The following is a 20,139-nucleotide window of genomic DNA, read 5'->3' as shown; positions in this document are numbered from 1 at the left end:
TCACATTAAATCTCATCAAATTATTCAGATGAAATTTGGGGGAGACTTATAGATTAAAACAATTTTTTATATATATGTATATATATGTGTGTATATATAAAACTGTGTATGTATGTATGTATAGATAGATAGATAGATAGATAGATAGATAGATAGATAGATAGCTTTATTAATCCTAGAGGGGAAATTCAGTCATCATAGCAGCAGGTACATTCAGAGCAGATACAATAAAAAATAAAAATGAGGTCAAATATAGAGGCAATAAGAAACAATACAGTACTGTATACAATATGCAACAAAAACAATAGAATAGAGTGTTCCTAATAATAGAATACTATGTACAATACAATGCTTAGTAGTTAGGAAATAAAGTACAAATAAAAAATATCAAGGTAAATAAAATTAAATGTTGAGGTAAGTGGAACATGAGGTTACATTACAATAACACAATAATACATTCATAGTTATCAAATGACAGACTTAAATCATACATTTCATACATTCTCTGCTTTTTTCTTGCTAATATGTAGTATTATATTTGCATGTATAGTATAATATAATCATCATATATGCTATTATTATTATTATTATTATTATTATTATTATTATTATTATTATTATTATTATTATCATTATTACAGTAACAACTGGGGGAAGAATGATGTGGTTTTCTCAGCCAATCACATTTGTTCTTGAGGGCGGAACGAACTTGTTGATAATTCTCTCTGATGACGAGCGTCAGCGCGCATGCGCAGCCCGGGTGACGAAGATGGTGCTCATCAAGGAATAGTGAGTCTGAAGTGTTTTTTAAAAATGTCTTTTGGCACATTTACTGGGGCATTTTCGTCCATCCGAGAGCTTGTTACTGGAGAGTAGACATGTATTTACCGTTTAACGCTGTCGTTCGCTGGATTTCAGAGCCACGGAGCCCGTTAAATGCAGCTTTGAGCGGGGTGGATCAGGACGTGGACAACCGGACACCACACCGGTCTTTTTTAGGCGTTGCTAGTGCATGCTAACGTTAGCTACTGAGTTGTAGCGGCAGAGGGGATAATTAGCTTCTTAATGAAAATGAGTTACATAAAAAGGCTGCGCTGGTTAACCACTAATAATATGTATAATCAGTTAGTTAATGTGACTTGGATAGTTGAATTAATGACCATCATTAACGCAGTTAGCCGTTTAGCGGCGTGTTATACCGCTAAAGTGCGGTTATGTTAAGCTTTGGTTCCCGTGAGTGACAGATTAAGGTTCCTTCTCCGACGGATTTACCATTAATGCTAGCTGGCTAAGTTAGCTGTAGCAGCCGGCTAGCTGCTAGCACGACAATTTTTCTGACAACGGAGTTCATCTGTAAAGCACCCACCTAACACTAGCTAACCGCCGAGTTATAGCCGGTTTAACAGACGTAACCACAATGCTAACACGGAGCTCGGCAGCAGTAATCCTCCCAACACTGGCCCGCACCACACAGCAGTTGTACCCTTCGAGCTAGCTCGAGGTTGTGGAAGGACTAACTACTTTGCTTTTACTTTGTTGGCGCTAGCATTGCAGAGTTAGCCCTTTAACCGGGCGGCTAATACTAACCCAGTAGTAAAGCTGCCTCATGATGTTGTATATGTATTTATATACATTGTATTGGGACTTTGTCGTGGTCATTTGTTTTTTGTCCACACTTTATTCCCCCAGCGAAGCTCGCTCACACTTGGCTAACCTGTATCCGCTACAGATAACGGTACCTGTTGTAGCCACTCCCCGGTTTTCCGCTATGTACACTCAGCAGTGGTGTTAACTTAAATCAGAGCAAGAACAATCTGCTCAACAAACCGTGTTGCTGTTCAAGCTTACTGCAACATCAGATGTGTGTTTCTACAGCTGAGCTATCTGCACATGACCATGTTATGATGATAATGATAATAACTTTTGCCTGCAAAACAGTAATGCAACTACAATGAAGGACTGCAGATGAAAATTGACATTGCAATGGTTTTTTTTTGTTTTCTGCAAATCATGTTGTGACATGAGAAATACAGGAATTAACTTGATTAATCACGCAGAGTGATTGGTGGTTGTGGTTTGCTGTGAATGCAGATTCATGCATGTCACTCAGAAAACAGCCATGATGAATGAAACCTCAGAGCAGAGTGAATTATGTAATAACAGACGTTTCCTGTAGATTACTTGGGAAAATGAGAAATGCTCAGTGTTTTGCATTTTGTATATATATATATATATATATATATATATATATATATATATATATATATATATATATATATATATATATATATATATATATATATATATATATATATATTAAAAAAAAGGCTGACTTAAAAAAATAAATCACTTAGAAAACTATAATCAGTGTGATTGTGACAACAACATATAAAATTATAGAAGTCTGTTAAAAGCCAGTTGAAAAGGTGAATATTCAGCTGAGGCCCATAACCTGCCCTCCAATCCAGTGTCTCAATATATTATATTAACCATCCATATATTATATTAATCCAGTATAATCATTAAGCAAGCGTTCCAATCAAATCACGTTCCAACTGTAACTGTCATGACAATTACCAGTTAATAAGAATCCACTTACAGCAGCCATCTTGCTTGAAAGGAGCTCATCATATTCATACAATAATGTTGTAGATAGAAAACATATTGATCAGATTCCTAATACAAAACAACACCGACTGCGTAGGCCTACATCTTGATGAGAAAGGTCCGCTCACCATTAGTGTTGCCAGTTTGTTTTCTTACTGCTCACATTTAGAAGTGAATAATCTGAGAGAGAGAGAGCGAGCGCTGTGTCGATACACCACGGCTGTCAGCGAGCTTGTGCTATTAGTAATGCCTCATTCTGATTTTGTCTGCTGTATCTATAAAGTGTGTGTGAGCACTTACATCTTGATGGGAGTTTATCCATCAATGACAACATTGTTTTTGTTCACTTATTCAACTTCAATGTCATTTTTTGATACCAGCTAAGTGTTAGTTCCCTGACACTCCAGGCCAACAGTCGGTGAACATCTGTGGCTGTAGTGTTTGCGATGTGTCCCACGTTAGTCGGCCCTTATTAGTGTCTTTTTCAGGTAGAATAAACCAGTTAGATGGTAGATGGCTGCAGTCAATAGTCGGCTTTCATCACTGCTGGTTCTCAGATGTCAGTTCGGTGTGTCCAGGTCCTTCCGACCTCTCAAATTAGTTCATTACAGCACCGGATTAAAAGTGATTACCTGTGAAGTTGAATATTGTAAAATATTTGTCTTTTCTCATGGTGTGAGTCCAATATGTACGATATATGGACCATATGGACATCGTAACCTGCTTGTCAGTTCTCTAAAATGCACCACTTGCATAATAATGTGAGTGACATGAGCTGAGCTCTTATCAGCGTTGTGAAACTAAACTGTGGTTATGATTTACAGAGTAACTTTACATGAAGCTGCATTAAGTCTGCAGGTCATGGTGTGTTTCAGTTCAAATGATCTCTCTTGATGTTGGTCACCCTGTTTTAGGGTTTGCAGCCAACAATTATTTACTATCAGTAGGTCAGAATATTTATTTTTTTAATCAAATGTTAGGTATAAAAAATATCAGAAATGTCTCCTGTGATTTTCTCAATCTTACGATGATTTATTGCAGTTGAATTTTTTTGTCTGACAAACAATCCAGAACCCAAAATATTCAGAATTTCAATCAAATTTTCATCCTTGTGTCAGTTAAAGCAACAAGAAATTTAACCCAGAAGCTCAGAATTAAAACTTTTAGAGAGTCTGTGCTCAAGCATCACGGTACCTGAGCTGCAGGTGTTTGTGATGCCTGCAGAGGCCCACGCAGGGCTTATGCTGGATCTTGCATAATTAGAGGTCACCTCGACTACCAGACCACTTGAACTGGTCAGCCATTGTCGAATTGTACAAATAGCTTGGTCCTGTATAATCCAACAAAGCTATTACCAGTGCAGACCTGCCGGCACTGCTCCTGCTCTGTATCATTGCTGAGTGTTTGTGAGTGTAAACACACTTAATTTGGGTGTATAATGAATGCAGGAGACTGAACTGTAAGGATTCAGACTGCCAGCAATTTTCAGTAATGACACCATTATATTATGTGTGTTTTTCCTCCATGAATGTTTAAACAATTGACACGGGCCAATTTCCCTAACACAGCAGCACATTCAGTGCCTTAACAGTGAAAATCAATAACTGATGAATCATTAACACACCTGAAGCTGAAGAGAACCAGATCCGCTCTGATGTCACTTCAGTACTTGAGCATTGAAACACAACTTCGGCCAACTTTGTGTTTGTCTTGGATTTCATGTAGAAGCAACACACATAGTTTTCATCCATCCTCCTTTTCCTGTAAAATGAAACTGAAACTTTCTTATAAAACAGTTGTTCGTGTCACACACACAGTATCTGTTTCGATTTCACCGATCAATGTCCCAACTTAGTCTCATCGAACATATTGAGGGAAATTAACAGGCGTGAGACTTGTGAGTGAAAACTCTGAGCTCTCCTTGTTGATAGATTAAACCCCTGTGATTGATCTCCTGCAGTCTCATGCATTTGATGCTTTTGTACATTTCTCCAGAGCCGACATGCTAATTTCTCCTTTGTTACCAAAGCCGTATACCACAAAACTGCATTCTGCCTTTTTGTTTTTACAGTTGTGCTTCATTGTTCCTCCAGTTACATGACTGTCGGTGCTAAAATCTGCACACGTCTTTTGAGAAATGTAATGGAAGGTTTTACTCACCGATCAACCAAAACATTACAAACACTGATGGGTGAATAACATGTTGAGGCTGAATAGATGTGCACCACCCACCTCACCCACCTCAACTTTTAATTAGAGCCTGAGACTGGATGTTTGGGGGCTGACGATGATGATACTGATATTAGGGAGTGCACAAGTGTTGATATCGATATGGTGACTTATATTCCCAGTAGACAGAGTCGGCCACATCGTCGATCCATGCTGTCATGACTTTTAGATCTCAGTCTTGCTGTTGATTTTCTCGGCTATAAATAAACTGTATAATGGCTTGCAAGTTGTTTACATTATAGACACTTTCTGCCTGAACCGAGCGTGTCAGCTGCATATTTTCCAGCCTGCACAGTGTTCACCAACCCCCGGCAAGCTTTAACAATCAGTTCATGTTGAGGCTGAGGGTGGGGCGCTGAATCTGCCAATCTGAGCGGAGGGTTTGTATGAGGTGTGAGAGGAGGAGGAGGTGCTACAGAAGCTACAGGGAAGAAGAAGGTGCCTTTTTTACCGTGTGTCTGTTTAGTGGATTCCTTCGTGCCGTAAATAAGCTGTGATATCCATATATAGGCTGAGCATAATGAAGCTCTGTTTGGAGATGCTGCTCTAGTTTGTAGCTGAATCATCACATCATTGTAAAAGTTATTTCATGCGTGTTGTGTCGAGGCAAAAATACTGGACACATTTCACAGCTACCAAACACAAGAGTGACTCTGCAGGTTATCATATATGTCAAAGAAAACAGAAAAAACATTTAATATTAACATTTTCTGAAGGCTGGTTTCATGCATGTTTACTGAAAATCTGTATTAATGTTTTGAATATCCTGATAAAATAGGAAACGGGAGGAAACCATTTTGTTTTGCTCCGTTGTGCATTAATTCATATTTCATTTATGTGTTTTGTTTTGCAGAAAACACAGTCACACTCTGGCTGTCTTACACAAACTGTGTTCATTAATTACAAGTAATTATCGTTGCTTTATAACAAAACGTATGTTATCTCCAAATGACATTCTGTTTGGGGACCGAATCAGAGCTTCACCCTTCAGACTGGGACACAGATTTCCCTCTGTTAGCACAGAGCCACTTCATTCTTTACCCAAAGATGGTCAGAGTTAAGTTTACCCACATCTTAATGCTCTTCCATCTCCGTCAGGTCACAGATGACCATTTTACTGATATTATGCCATCAGTGCAAAGTCACAGGACTATTTAAATGTCAACCATATACTGCTGGAAACCTTTAACTTGTGCTTTACATTTAAACTTCTTCAGATAAATGTGTGTAACTTGTTTGTTTCTCTCTGTTTCCTGCCCCACCTCTCCCTTGTTTCCCTTCTCTCAGCCGTGTAGTGTTGCCAGTCTCTGTGGAAGAGGTGAGTATCGTTATTACACAAGATCATTTTTTTTCATGAACCCAGTGCAACATATGTGGCATTTACAGCGTATGAGTCATAGATTCATGTGCATCGTCTCATGTGGTCAGATCGCCTTCGCCTGGGACACGTACTGAGACAGAATGGCCTTTGTTAGAGAGCTGTGGTGTTGGTGTGACAGGCTGGTGCTGGTGTCTGTGGAGACAGAACTGGACCGGGCCCTGAGCTCAGCCTTTAAATCTCTTTGTCATCATGCTCTTAATAGAAATCATATTTTTTGTGCCCAGGTTTTTTTTGGTGCAGTTTTTCTCCATCTACACTTTAAAAACCAGACAACTTTTTATTTAGTGAGCCAAGAAGTGATATCCATCGACATCATACGTTGGCACCATTTCAGAGTCTTTTCTACTCAGAGGAGGGGAAAATGTTGTGGCTGGCAGTCGGGGCATTTAGTTTTAATGAGAAATAGTTGCTTTGGTAGTCAGAGCAATTTTATAAGCTCCTGACAAAAGCAGTTGAGATTTCGTATCCTATATGAAAACCTCTCCTCTGAGGCCTCGTCAGGGTGCAAAGTTCATTTAAAGATTATAAAGAACATCTGACCTGCAGACTGTAGAATAACGTGGTTACAGGCTGTGTGAAGTCAGCCATTGCTGAAGCCATTTTAAGGATTTTAATGCTGTAATTTTAATTTTCCTAGAGATTTGTTTATGCATTAATACGTGTGCAGAATAATGAGATCTGGGCAGAGTAGCTAATGTCCTGTGTCACATCTAGACATCGTTAGTGGTGCTGCATCCTTTAAGCACTCACAGACTTTATAATCTCAGGATTTGTTCCCAGCGGTTTTAAAGGCTGCGTTTTCAGTCTTCTGTCTTCTTTCCCATTTCTCCCAGTATCAAGTAGGGCAGCTGTTCTCTGTGGCTGAGGCCAGCAAGAATGAGACCGGAGGAGGAGAAGGCATCGAGGTGCTGAAGAACGAACCCTACGAGAAGGATGGCGAGAAGGGACAGTACACGCATAAAATATACCATCTAAAGAGGCAAGGCTTTAAAGAATGTTTTGTCTGTCTAAATTATGTCAAGAAAAATCGTTGAGCTTGAGTTGCATGTTCATGGGGTGGACAAAATAATGGAAACATATCACTTACAGGGTTCACGATTGTTTTGTCTTGTTTTTATTAGATACTTTTCAGGAGTTTGGGTTTTATAGCTTCAAGAAGCAGACATCAAGGGTATCTCTTTATGGACATTAGGATAACTCCTCCTGATATAGCTGAAGCTAACGATTATACCTTAGCTAGCATTTTGTCAACATAACTGTCTGATTGTGGCATCACAAAGCAAAATGTGACAATCGTCCACACAGTCGGGGTATTTGTTTACTTAACATAGTCAAACCAACACACAGACCACAGAAGTTAAACAGGAAACGGGCAAGTTGAACAATGTTCATCTGTATACGAAGCTTACTCAACTGTTATTGGAGCGCAGAGCGAAACTTCAGCCCATTAACACTTTTACCCACCACCATTTTAACATGATCGATGTCCGATTGGTACTGCACATGTGCAGTTCTGAACAGAGATGGAAGAGAAGTGAGATGACTCATTCCTTCTTCAACTATCTCTGCGATCTCTTTTTCACTGCGTCCCTGCTGACTGAAATGTGAAATGCTAGATTTACCAGCCAGACGTGGCATTTTACATGCCTTGGGCAATCTGTCAGTCCTTATTGTTGAGCCTTGATATACTTACCACTGTGAACTTTTAAAAGAAAAGCATGTGCCATTCACAGGTAAACAGCAACCGCCTCAATTTACCACGTAATTACTGAGGTAACACCTTCGTGACAGCCACAAACTGCGTGCTCCGAAATATTTATGACTTCTAAACACACGTCTCACAAATCACACATTCATGTCGCTGTCATCACTGTTCACCAACACCCTAAACAACTAACCTAAGGAGGTAAAGCACATAAAACCCACAGAGCTGCTTTTGACCTTCATCTGGATGTGTTGGTTTGGATCTCAGGAAACTGTTAACATACCTTCCCTGTTGCCAGCCGCTAATTCTGATGGAGAAAATGTATTGGCGGCCATGTGAATGGAGACGTTAAGGTGCTGATGACTACTCTGCACGGTTGCTCAGCAGCCAAAATAAGCAGCCATTTTACCGGAGCAGCTTTTACCTTACAGAACAAACACCAGCCCTGCGTGAAGCTCGCCATATTTCAAGACATCGTCTCCACAAACTGAGTCAGTCAAATTCAAGAGTAAAGTTTAAAAAAAGGAACTTGAAGGTGAAAGTAGATTCTTTTCATCTCTCAAAACACTTTTAATGACCAAAACTACAAACAGAATTTTTCTGTGTAGCGGTACCAACAGAACCGAAGACTCCCTGTCAGGTGTTTCCTCTTATTTTGTCCACCCTCTGTATATTGTGTGGCTGGTTCTTTGATATTGTAGTAAAAAGAGCTTCAGATCCTTTGGCTCTGTAACAGCAACAACAACAACAAAAAGGAACCATTCATTTCAACTAGAGTCATAGAATTAAGATTTTAATTTAGCTCTAAATTGTATTTGTGTCTCCTCCAGACCCATGTATGTTTATCTCTCTTAAAATGGTCGTGACTGTGTGACTTGTTTTTCTCTCGCTGCAGTAAAGTCCCAGGGTTTGTGAAGATGATTGCACCAGAGGGAGCATTAGTTTTTCACGAAAAGGCCTGGAACGCCTACCCATACTGTCGCACGAGTAAGTCAGATGAAATCAATTCATCCTCGGTGTCTTTGGACCGATGTTTTCCCGCGTGATGTGACAAGCATTCATGGTTGCATGTTCATGCATGTTACTGCAGTTGTGTATTTGCATCAAAGTGTTTTTTTCTCAAAGATGCTGATCCTCATTTTTTTCTTTTCTCTCTTTTTTCCCTCCTCCTGCTGCAGTTGTGACGGTGAGTTGTTGTTGTTTTTCTTAACTTTTAAAGTCTCTTCCAGCCTGATTATACTGGAAATTCACCTGCACGTCTTGGTGAAGTATTGCTTTGTGACGATCTGGTAGATAAACTGCTGTAGCTGGCAAGTAAACCACTAAACTCTGGAGGAGCCAGCCAGGAACATGCTAAAACCCGTCACAGTTAATGTTCTAATTACTAATCCTGCGAAACAGGATTCCTGGGAGTAACTCCTCTGTTCAGTTCCTCAATCTGGAAAACTTGTTTGAATAAAACTCACTGGAATATATCAAGAAAATACATAGTTCTTCGGTTTACTGTCTTAAAACATATGCAGCGCCATGGAAAACACTGAAATCATACTGATATTGGCTTAATAGAAGCACATTTTATAATGTTTCAAGTGCTGCTGGAGTAAAAAATAAAGAAATGTTGTGTTTTTAATAAACCTTAGATTGTAGAATCATGCAGCCTCCGACCTGTCACATTACTGCTCATCTCAGCTCGATAGAATGAGTTTGAAAACACCAAACTACTTGCTGTAACAAATTAAACTTTGTTGTAAAGTGGCGTTCCTTTTGCCTTGATTGTCATTAATACGGCCAAATAATACACGTGAGGGTTTTAGCAATGCTTTTTGACTTTGCCTGAAGTTATACCTCATAAACAGTTGCAGTTGCTGGAATCTCCAGGTTAGAAAAATGCCTCACGTTTTATTTTTGGGAATGACATTAATACCCACAAACGCTCTCTGCGCTTCTTTTGTACTGGACCGTTTTGTTCCCGGGGTTGTAATTCAGTGAGGAGTTATTGAAGAGAGGAAAAGACTCTTCAAAGATTTCCAACGGGACGGCAATAAACAGTTTCCTCAAAGGACATCTTTGTACCATGGAGTCCCGTTGTGTAACTTTGGAGCTGTATATATTCCCCCCAGAGGATGTTAAATTAAAGTCGATGGTGCAGCACCGATCATAACTTACAGTAGCTTCCTCATTTTTGTCCTCTCTGGCTCTCTGTTCCCTCGAAGATCAGCACCGTCAAGGTGACTTGCTCTTGATTAATGGTGCAAGCCTGCACGTCAAAGTTCATCAGATTTGATGTGAACGTTCTTTTTTTTAGATTTATTGCAAGGAGACGCACAACGCAGACACAACTGGATGTGTTCAGTAAACTTTCACTGATGTGCAAAGCGTCTATTCGACATCACTGTCTGTCTTTGACCGTTACCTGCAAGCTACCTGCTGTTGGTTAATGGTTAAATATAGATGTGCAGCATCTCTAGTGTGTCTGTCTAAACGCCTGATTAGTTAATTGGATTAAGCTGTAGGGTTTAAGTACATCTGTCAGAATCCTCCATTCATGGTGTTCTCTTCGCCGTTAGTCCCGCCTGAGATCAGCCGTCGTCATTCAGTTCAGCAGTAGCGCCTGTTTATCAGAGCTGCTTAGAAGTTTACAGTTTGTCTGTCGTTCCTTTGGTAAAAATAAAAGGCCACATGTTCATTATCCCCCCCCTCAATAAATCTGTGTGTGTTTTCTCCTGCTTTTCAGAATGAGTACATGAAGGACGACTTTATGATTAAGATCGAGACGTGGCACAAACCTGACATGGGAACAATAGAAAATGTAAGTAGAGGAAGAACTGATCAACATTTTGATCATTATTTATTAAAAAATGTAGAGACAAGAGAAAAAGTTCTTGTTGTGGGAGAGATTGTGTTGATGAAATTCCAGATTTTGTGGTTCAAGCATATTCCTAACTATGAAAATATATTGGTTTTAAATTTTACATTTTACAAACTGTCAAGACTTGAATTCGTCTCTTAAAAAGCCATAAGAACCCTGTAAGTAAACTGAAGCAGCAGAAGTGGAGATATCCTGAATAAATGCTGCATCCTACATTTCCCATAATGCAACGTGAAAGCATTTCCATTGGACCTTCCCTGCCTTGTCAAACGTCCAAATCACAATGCAACCCTCCGTCTTTCTGCTGCCTCGTGAGGTGAACAAGTTGATGCACGAGAATAAGGTTCAGGTCACAGACCAGCTGTGTGCTTGTCAATTTGAATCTCAAACACAGATTTGAATATGAAACAAAAAGAGTTCCTTGTTGTCTGCGTCCTGATGTTTACCTGCCCGTCTTCCTCTTTCATCATCAGGTCCACGACCTCGACGAGCAGACATGGAGGTCTGTGGAGGTGGTGCCCATAGATATTGCAAACAAAGATGAAGTGGCCCCTGGGGTGAGTTTCACCACAACCATACATCAGTTGTGATCACAATAATCCCGCTGAGCAGGTGTTAGTACCTGGCAGGATGTCTCCACCCTGAGGAAGAGTGTGGTTGTACAGGTGGTGTGTATTTATTCTACTTTATTTATCAGGTTACAGGACCGTCTCTTACTTCAGTAAATTCCAACTGGACAGAGTGACATCAGGTGAAAATGACTTGCAGTACTGTACGTCCCACTTTACCTAACATGATATTTTATTGAGTGACCTCTGAGTGAAACGGTCGAGGCAAATTTAATTCCCCTCTGATGAGCAATAACGCCGAGCATACTGGTACATCTGAGACTGTGAAAGGTGAAAGCATCCGTCTCAGATGTTCTGCAGGTAAAAGCTGGTCGGCCTGGTTCAGACAGCAGAGCCGCCGTGTTGTTATTTTGCATTTTATAACCCTCAACTACAATGTTTGCCTTCCTAAAGACGGTGCAACAGATCACTACACATCCCGTCTTCATGCCTTAAATAAGACGATTCTGTTGCGTCTCTAAAAAAGGGAAGTTGTGTCCAGAAACAGACCTTTCATTGTGCTCCTCTAGGAATCAATATGCCGATAACCTTTTTGTGAGGACACGTACAGTGTAAGCTTTGGTGGTTGCATTTTCAGATCGTCCTTTGTCACCAGGCTCGGTCAGATGGTATCGTAACTGCACCACATCGTTTAATACTTCTTGATTACCTGGTGCTCACATTGACACAAGCAGCCCACAGAGCACATGTGGAGAGCCGGGTCAGGCTGAACTACATGAAGTTATGTCGTATCTTATGTGTTCCTGGATGAGTTGATGATGCTTCTTCTGCAGCGATAGTTTAAGAAGACCGTAGACTTGTGTGATGTTTGTCTCCTCACGCCGTTTGTTCAGACGCCGCCGACAAATGAGGAATGAAAACAGCTTTGACGCTTGTTTTCTTAGTCAGGTGCTGAACCCAAAAAATTCAGAGAACAGAAAACATGAAACAGCAGATTTCAAATTTCAAAGCCACATTTCACTTGTTTATTCATCTCACATCACAATAGATAAATGTTAACAGGTCTCAAAGCACTTGGCATCGCTTCTTATGGATTGTTAGAATCCTTTTTGGACAGATTCACTTGTAGCAAAAGGCCAAATAGAGCTGAAACGATTGCTGCAGATCGTGGAGCCAAAGTGTTGAACCTGCTTGCAGAAAGTTAAAGGTGCAGTGCTTCGGTGAGGGCAGATTCAGATTTGGACAATTTTGTGAAAATTGCATGAAAATTCAGTTGGACTGCATTTAATAAGCTGCAGGGGGAAAAGAAGCCCCGTGATGTGTTCTCAGTTGTTTGGCAGCGTTTTGATTTGATGTCAAACCCTGAAAAATTAAACTTTCAGCTGTCTTTTAAAACCTCTTAACTGTCCACCGTGGGCACCACGTCAGTAATACCTAAACGATCGCGTTGGCCGAGGTTTAACATCTTAAAGAAGGCATTAAGCCACTTTCATCCAGGTGGGTCACAGTTGTCCCGGCGCTTCCTCCAACATCTCCTCTACTATAATGACTTAAGTGGATCAGTGTTGAGGCCGAGGCTTAATCCGAACATCCATCTGCTGCAGGTACTCTCCACTATTTCCCTACAGAGTGGATTAAAACAGCACGGTGTGCCGTGAGCTTGGGGGATGGGATTGGGGGTGGCGGGTGCATTAAAAATACAACCTTGGCAGTTTTCCAGTACAAGAGTCCAAGATGAGTGTTCATGTCTTTACTTGACTCTCGTGACAGGAACAAATTAAGACGTCATCCTCCTCTTGTAACTCCAGTTGGTTTCTTGCATAATCCTGACACTCTGTTGTCCTTTGTTCTCCTTCAGGACTACAAGGAAGAAGAAGATCCTGCTCTTTTCCACTCCGCCAAGACAGGCAGAGGACCTCTAAGCCCCGACTGGAAGGTACCTGACATCTCCACCGGAGCAGAGAAGCACCGACTGTTAAACATGATGATGATGATCATCATCATCGTCACTGTCATTTGTCTCTCTTTCACAGAATGAGCTGTCGACAGACTGTCCTCACATGTGTGCATACAAACTGGTCACTGTCAAGTTCAGATGGTGGGGACTGCAAACCAAAGTGGAAGGTTTCATCCAGAGGGTAATTCATCACAAACGATGAGATACAAAGTGTTTCATCAATCCTGCTGAGGAGAAACACAGCAGAGCGCCATCGTTAGGATATTAACAGTCATAAAAAACAGTGACAGTCGGCAAACTGATCATTAAAACACGTCACTGCTGTCATTACAGAGGACTTGCATAACAAACCTGTTAATAAAAGAGGTCACTGAACGCATCGCTCAGTGGATGATATTCATTTTGCTCAACTCTCATGAGCTTCCTACTTATTCTGTGCTCTTAAGATCACTTCAGGCGAGTCAGGAGGTCACACCAAAAATATTATTACACACTTAGAGGTGTCAGGTGAGAGTTTGTATTGTTAATTATGTCAGTGAAGCACATTTAAATCATCTTCATGCACATCTAGAGGCTCTCAGGGTGCCAGTTGGGTGTTGTTCCTGTATGGGACAGCAGAGGGAGACATGTTTCAGTTTCAGAGAGAATTTAACTGAGCAAAGCAGATGGATTCAACAAATCAGTTTATTTCCCAGCTAGTAAACCCTCGTCTCAAAGAAGTGAAATAAAGGATCTGTGTTGCTATCGGAGTTACATTCACACCAGTCAGTTGTTGAGATGTATGTGGAGGTGCAGCTTCAGAAACTTTTCTTGACGTGTTTTTTCCTTTGAGATGCAAGACGTCACAATCGAATCATTCTCGATTTAAACCAAATCTGTGACACTCATAGTTCTTGTTCTCCTGGTGTGTATTTATTTGTGATTGTGTGACTTAAAGGCAGCACACAACTCGTTTTTTTCTTTCCTTTTTACAGCAAGAAAAGCGTATTTTCACCAACTTCCACCGCCAGCTGTTCTGCTGGATCGACAGATGGGTGGGATTGACCATGGAGGACATCAGGCGGATGGAGGAGGAGACCCAAAAAGAGCTTGAGGAGGTAACGAACTCTCCTCAGACTTTACAGTTCAGGAGAATAAAGTGTTTTTACGTGGTGCGGATTGAATATTTACAGGTGTTGTGAAAGCTCAGGAGCTCACACATTAAATCAAGTTTTCTGTTTATGAGTGATGAATGATGAGTTCTGCTCTGAGCAGCCTGCTGTGGACGACACTTCGCACTTAATCTACCTGATTTAACGCTTGTTTACTCCTGAATCTCACATCAGATGCGTCAGAAGGGAGATGTGCGAGGGACCTCTGCGACAGAAGAGTAGAGGCCCGTCGCTGTAGGTCAAACTCTAGAGGCAGGCTGAGTAAGTCTCCACACAGGAGGAGGAGGAGGAGGAGGAGGAGGTGCTGCATGGATTGTCCTCCACCCTTTTTTTTCTTTACACTGCCGTCTGGCTGCTGTCTAACTCACCCTTTTGTTTTCAGATCTTTCTGTGCTTGACATCTGTCCACCACAGTGTGTCTTCTCTCTGTTCTAATCCTCTGTTTTCATTTCACCGGCTCCGTTCTACATATGTGGCTTCACATCACGTTAGGAAGCTAAAACGATCAAGTTATCTTGAGTAAAAATGCACTGATATTATTAAAAATCATGACCAGCACTCAGGAAGCACCTTATACGTGCCGTAACTATGAATCTATAACTCATGAAATCTGCAAAAAATGTGAAGAAGTTCAGAATTCAGGCTTCCGATCATTGACTAACTGATCACCACAGATGAAGAACGGGGCCATTCTCTGTTGTGTTTGACTGGTTTTCCGTTCTGCCTGACATTCATCGACTCACATTCGTCTCTTCTCACATTTTAACGTTCTCTTGCAGCTCGTTCACTCGTCTTCTCTGTGCTTTCACTTTGTTTCCCTCCTGACGTTTTGTAAATCGTGGGAATAAAGATAAGAAAAAAAAATGTGCCTTGCTGAAAGTGTTTCCCCTCTGAGTTTTGTTTCTGCATGTTGCACGGCTTGTTGGCATCAACAAATTTAAAGGTTGAGTTCAACCGGAAATACAAGTGAAGTCGTTTATCTTCACAACTTCATTCCTGAAGTCTCTTAGTCCACGAAACATTACTGAAGCTTCACAGCAAAACAGAGTTGGAGCTTTCTGCTAAACAACTGAAGAAGCCAGAGAAAAAAATGGTGTAATCCAGAAGTCCCGATCAGTTTGGGATCTCAGGGTTTCTAGATTTTGGAGGACACAGGATGAGCTGAATGTTTTTAAGTCTCCAGCTCCTTCGGTTGTTTAGGAAACTGCTACAACTCCGTTTTTCTGTGAAGTTCCTGAAAAGTTGTGTTGACTACAAAACACATTCTCCTAAACAACTGAAGTATGAAAAACAACCTGAAAGAAAACTGCTCCAATCCAAGTCTGGTGTAATCCAAAATCTCCAGAAGACCCCAGATCTCAAAATGACGAGGAAAGACGTTATTGAAACCCTTTTTTAAGTGTCAGGAGCTCAACCTTGTGTCAAGGATTCAAATGAAACCTTTTCAAATCAGTTTGGGATCTCAGGGCTTCTGGAGACGCAGGACAAACTGAATGGAGCCTTTTTATGTTTAGTTTTTTGTTTTGTTATGTTTTAAGTCTCCAGCTCCTTCAGTTGTTTAGGAGAATGCTGCAACCTCCAGAAAAGTTTTGCTGACTACAAATTCACTTCATTTCCGTGCATAAATAATAACAGAATTGTAATTTTTTTGGGGTGATTTTATCCTTTAATCATCTGTGTAGTCTCTCTGACCGAACTGAACACTAACGCTCGTCTCTCCTCTGTGTTCTGTTCCCTCAGCTGCGTAGTAAAGGTCCGATTCGAGGCACCAGTGCTGCTCATGAGCAATGAGGCAAATCAACCAAACCCTGTCATGATGATGTCATCAGAGACACGTCCAACCACGATGAGGAAGTGGCTCCACGACGTCGCCTCTTCTCTTCCTGTCTCACATGATTCATTGGGGGGTTTGACAAGTTTGGTTAACAGTACTGTACAGATCCTTCCCCCTCCCCCGAAAAAAGAAAAAAAATCACAAGCCTCCTGTTCACTCAGAAAACAAAACAAAACAAACAAAAAAAGGTTTTGCATACATATAAAAAGAAAAAAAAAACTCTTTGCACAGAACGTAACTTGCCTGACATGTAATTGTTAGTTGATTATTACAATGGGCTTTGTTTTTATTCAGGTGTGTAAACCGTGACTCAGACAGTCAAGCCTTTTAAATTAATTAGAATGTTTTTAGTAAACAGCTTCCCACAGAAATTATTGGTATCAGATGGCTCGCAGGTATTGGACCATTTATCTCCCACCTCCTCTGCTCCCCTTGTATTATAACTGTCTGTCTCTACTTTAATCCTTGTCTCTCCCCTCAATATCGTCTATATTCTCGTCCTGATGAAATGTGTCTGGATCTCCTCCCCCCCTTTGTCTCACTGTCCCCTCTGTCTGGCAGTTGTTTAGGAAAAAAACTGATGTTTTTATTTTATTTTTTTTTTTTAATTTTTTTTCTTTCTCTTATCGTTTTTAATTTTTCGAGGCTAAAACCCAACAACGGCCTGTTTTGTGGTTCAAAGCAAAAAAAATTTAACGCTCCCGCATGATCGATGAATCTCTGCTACCGTTCCCGCCACATGTCGACGTGCACAGCCAGCCTCTTCCTCCTCTTCCTCCTCCTCTTCCTCCTCCTCCCCCTCCTCTTCCTCCTCCTCCTGCCGTCACAAGTGCATGTGGACAACAGCAGCTCCTCACTAAACTGTCGTTGCATGTGTATAGTCGCTGCAATGCAGCTTCGCTCAAGTGGATTGTTTGTGTTGATTAGCGAGGAGGGTCGGCGCCCTCCAGGAGAGTCTGTACGATAATACACCCGTGTGTTAGTGTGTGTGTGTGTGTGTGTGTGTGTGTGTGTGTGTGTGTGTGCTTTGTGTTATCAGCTGCCTTCGCTCTTAAAGGACCGTCGCTCCTCGGGACTGAGACGGAGAACGTTCAGCTTTAACACCGTCGAGGCTTCTTGAGCGGCCCGTTGAACTCGCTGCATGTCCTTTCTCCTCCTCGGCGTTGGGGGGCTGTAAACCTGGAGGACCTCCACAGAAGCTTCTTGTTTTTCTTTTTTTAAACTAAAAAAAAAACCAGATGAGGATGAGAGTCTGTGCATTGCTGCGTGCATGAACATGAATCAAGGTAGTTTTTTAGTTTTTCTTTTTATATCCTTCTCTTAACTACCGCTTCCTCTCTGAGCTGACGGAGCACCCATGGGTCCAGGCAGATGTTTGTTTGTTTGTTTGTTTGTTTGTTTGTTTGCAGCTGTGGTTGAGTTGAGCGTATAGTCTTGAGTGTATAGTTTTTATTTTCTATTTTCACCATGTATACTGATTTTTCAAATAAAGCTTTTCATCTACCTGAACTGCAGGAGAGTGTGAGTGGACCCTCACAGTGTAGATCGGTGCAGGATGATGATGATGATGATGATGATGATGATGATGGTGGCATCTTTTAACCCGGCATCACTTCTTCTTGTTTTTCTTTCCTTTCTGGCAGCATCGTCTCCAGGTCGCAGCCATTTTATCACAGCAAGCATCTTTTTTTTTTGGTTTTTGGAGCGTACTGCAGAATCCCGTCGGGCTCTAGGTTAAAAAAAAAAACAAACATTCTGTGACGTTTTTATATGACGATGACGTAGATTAGCGCGGTTACACACAGCTAGGATTAAAAGTCGTTGTGTATCGAGTCGGGCGTGAGTGTGTAGGTGTTTGTCGTTACCTGATCCGTGCGTTGGTTTGTTGTTGGACGAGTTTTAAAAGAAGAAAGAGAGTTTTAAGTGTACTTTATTATAGACCCGTTTATAGAAATGGAACAAACTGTACATACAAACACTGACTTGAATGGAAAACTCACAGCTACTCAGCTTCGTCAGGTCTTTCATTGGATACTGTACCGCTCAGAGCGACGTCTCAGTGAGTGATGACGTCATCGTCTGAGCAGGTGATGTCAGCTCTGTGGATGGTGTGTGTGTGTGTGTGTGTTGTGTGAGAGAGTGTGTGTGTGTGTGTGAAGCGGAGCAGGCTGTCCACGCATTGTCGCTCATTCTGTACCTCATCCACGCTTATGAATGTACAGCTCCGGGAGACGAGACGTGTCCAAAACTATGCAGGACGTCTCCTGAGCTGCGGACGTGTTTCACACCTGTACAGGCGTGACGTGGAGCCGTGACATCACCCGAACACACACCAGGAGGGATTCAACAACAAACACAACAAACGCAAACTACAAAGATTTGGATCTGCATGCTCAACACTCTTGTTTATTCTTTTCCTTTTTCTTTTCCTCGGTTTTTTTTTTTTTACTCTCCGTTTGATCAGGACATCAGTGCGTCAGACAAGAAGGGAAATCCTCTTTTGTTTTTTTTCTTTACAGAGGCGGCTTCCCCTCCCCTCGAAGTCAAACTGGGTTCAGCGACTCGACAGCCGCACTGAGTTTGACGGTGACGGGGAGTCGACCTCGAGTCGTGCGTTAGAATCGGGCTGCGTGATGTTCGAGTCGTGTCGCGTCAGCGGTGATGCCAGCCAGGGTTCGACTGTGAGGGGAGGGACAGACGCTGAGGGAACAGACGGAGTCCAAAATACTGTTTTCTTTTTCTTTTTCTTTCTTTATTGTAATCATGAATCAGCACTTGCAAAATCTACTGGGTTTTTTTTTCTGTTTTTTGTTTTTTCTTTGATGTTTTTCTTTCTTTCATTTGTTTTTCTTTTTGAAAGACAAAGATTCACAATGTATTCAAATTTTCTGATTTTCTGATAAAAGGCAAAATTCAGGGGAATTAGTAGTGAATGTAAAAAAAAAAACAATTAGTTCCTTTTTTTTTTCTTTTTCTTCGTTTTTGTTTCTTTCTCACGGCGTCCGTGCTGTGACAGAAGGTCTAGACAATGGAACATAACAGAATATCTAATAAATTTGAACAAATAAGAGAATCAATGTGCTGCTTCCTGTTTGTGTGTCTCTGTAGGTGGTTGTTTTATTTTGAAAAAACGCTTTTAATTGATTCTGAAACATGAAGATCTTCTCTTAACACACAAATATTAGAATCTTTAATTTATTTAATTTTGGAGGCTCACATTAAACACACAGACAAAATACAGCAGATATCACATGAACAACTGAAGGATTATAGAGATCATTGGCACTTTAGTTATTATCACAATGACTTATCAATATCCCAAATCTGAGAGGATGCAAAATGAATATGAATATTAAAAGTTTTTTCAAATTAAACTCTTTTGTGATCATCTGAAGTCCAAGTTAATGTATTTAAATGGTTTGTTTAGTTGACCAACTGTCCAGAAATCTAAAATTACATCATTAAATGTTTGTTATTTTAGCCTGGAAATCAGAAGTGGAGTAGCTGAAACTATCGATTGGCTTCGTTGGTGATTAATTTAGTTTATTAACTGATTTGCTGTTTGGTTTATAAAAAGTTTCGATTAGCCCAACGTGACGTCTTCAAATGTTTTGTTTCATCCACAAGCAAAAGATGTTCAGTTCAGTGTGGTAAGAGGAGGAAAGAGTTATCAATTAAATCAGTACGTATTGATCCTGAATACTCACAAAGGTTTCATTCATTCTTCAAAAAGGAAACTAGTTTAAAATGTACTTTTCTGATGACAAAAAATACATTTCAGCACAGGTGGTTTGAACATTTTTCTATCAGATAAGGTTCTATTTAACTCATTAAACT

General features: G+C 40.8%; 1 protein-coding gene across 1 annotated transcript; it reads left to right on the top strand.

Moving 5' to 3' along the window:
* The first annotated feature begins 736 nt into the window (after positions 1 to 736).
* pitpnb (phosphatidylinositol transfer protein, beta) lies at positions 737 to 19,377 on the top strand. The gene is made up of 12 exons (XM_037116947.1): positions 737 to 789; positions 6,124 to 6,154; positions 7,051 to 7,196; positions 8,818 to 8,909; positions 9,101 to 9,108; positions 10,657 to 10,731; positions 11,265 to 11,348; positions 13,219 to 13,296; positions 13,394 to 13,498; positions 14,292 to 14,414; positions 14,643 to 14,729; positions 16,209 to 19,377. The coding sequence occupies exons 1-11, from the start codon at positions 770 to 772 to the stop codon at positions 14,688 to 14,690; spliced, it is 810 nt and encodes a 269-aa protein (XP_036972842.1). The 5' UTR covers positions 737 to 769; the 3' UTR covers positions 14,691 to 14,729; positions 16,209 to 19,377.
* The last annotated feature ends 762 nt before the right edge of the window (positions 19,378 to 20,139 follow it).

Source organism: Acanthopagrus latus, chromosome 12 (assembly GCF_904848185.1).
Source record: "Acanthopagrus latus isolate v.2019 chromosome 12, fAcaLat1.1, whole genome shotgun sequence".
Classification (NCBI taxonomy): domain Eukaryota; kingdom Metazoa; phylum Chordata; class Actinopteri; order Spariformes; family Sparidae; genus Acanthopagrus; species Acanthopagrus latus.
The sequence above is the reverse complement of the archived record's forward strand: the minus strand, read 5'-3'. Positions and strand labels throughout refer to the sequence as shown.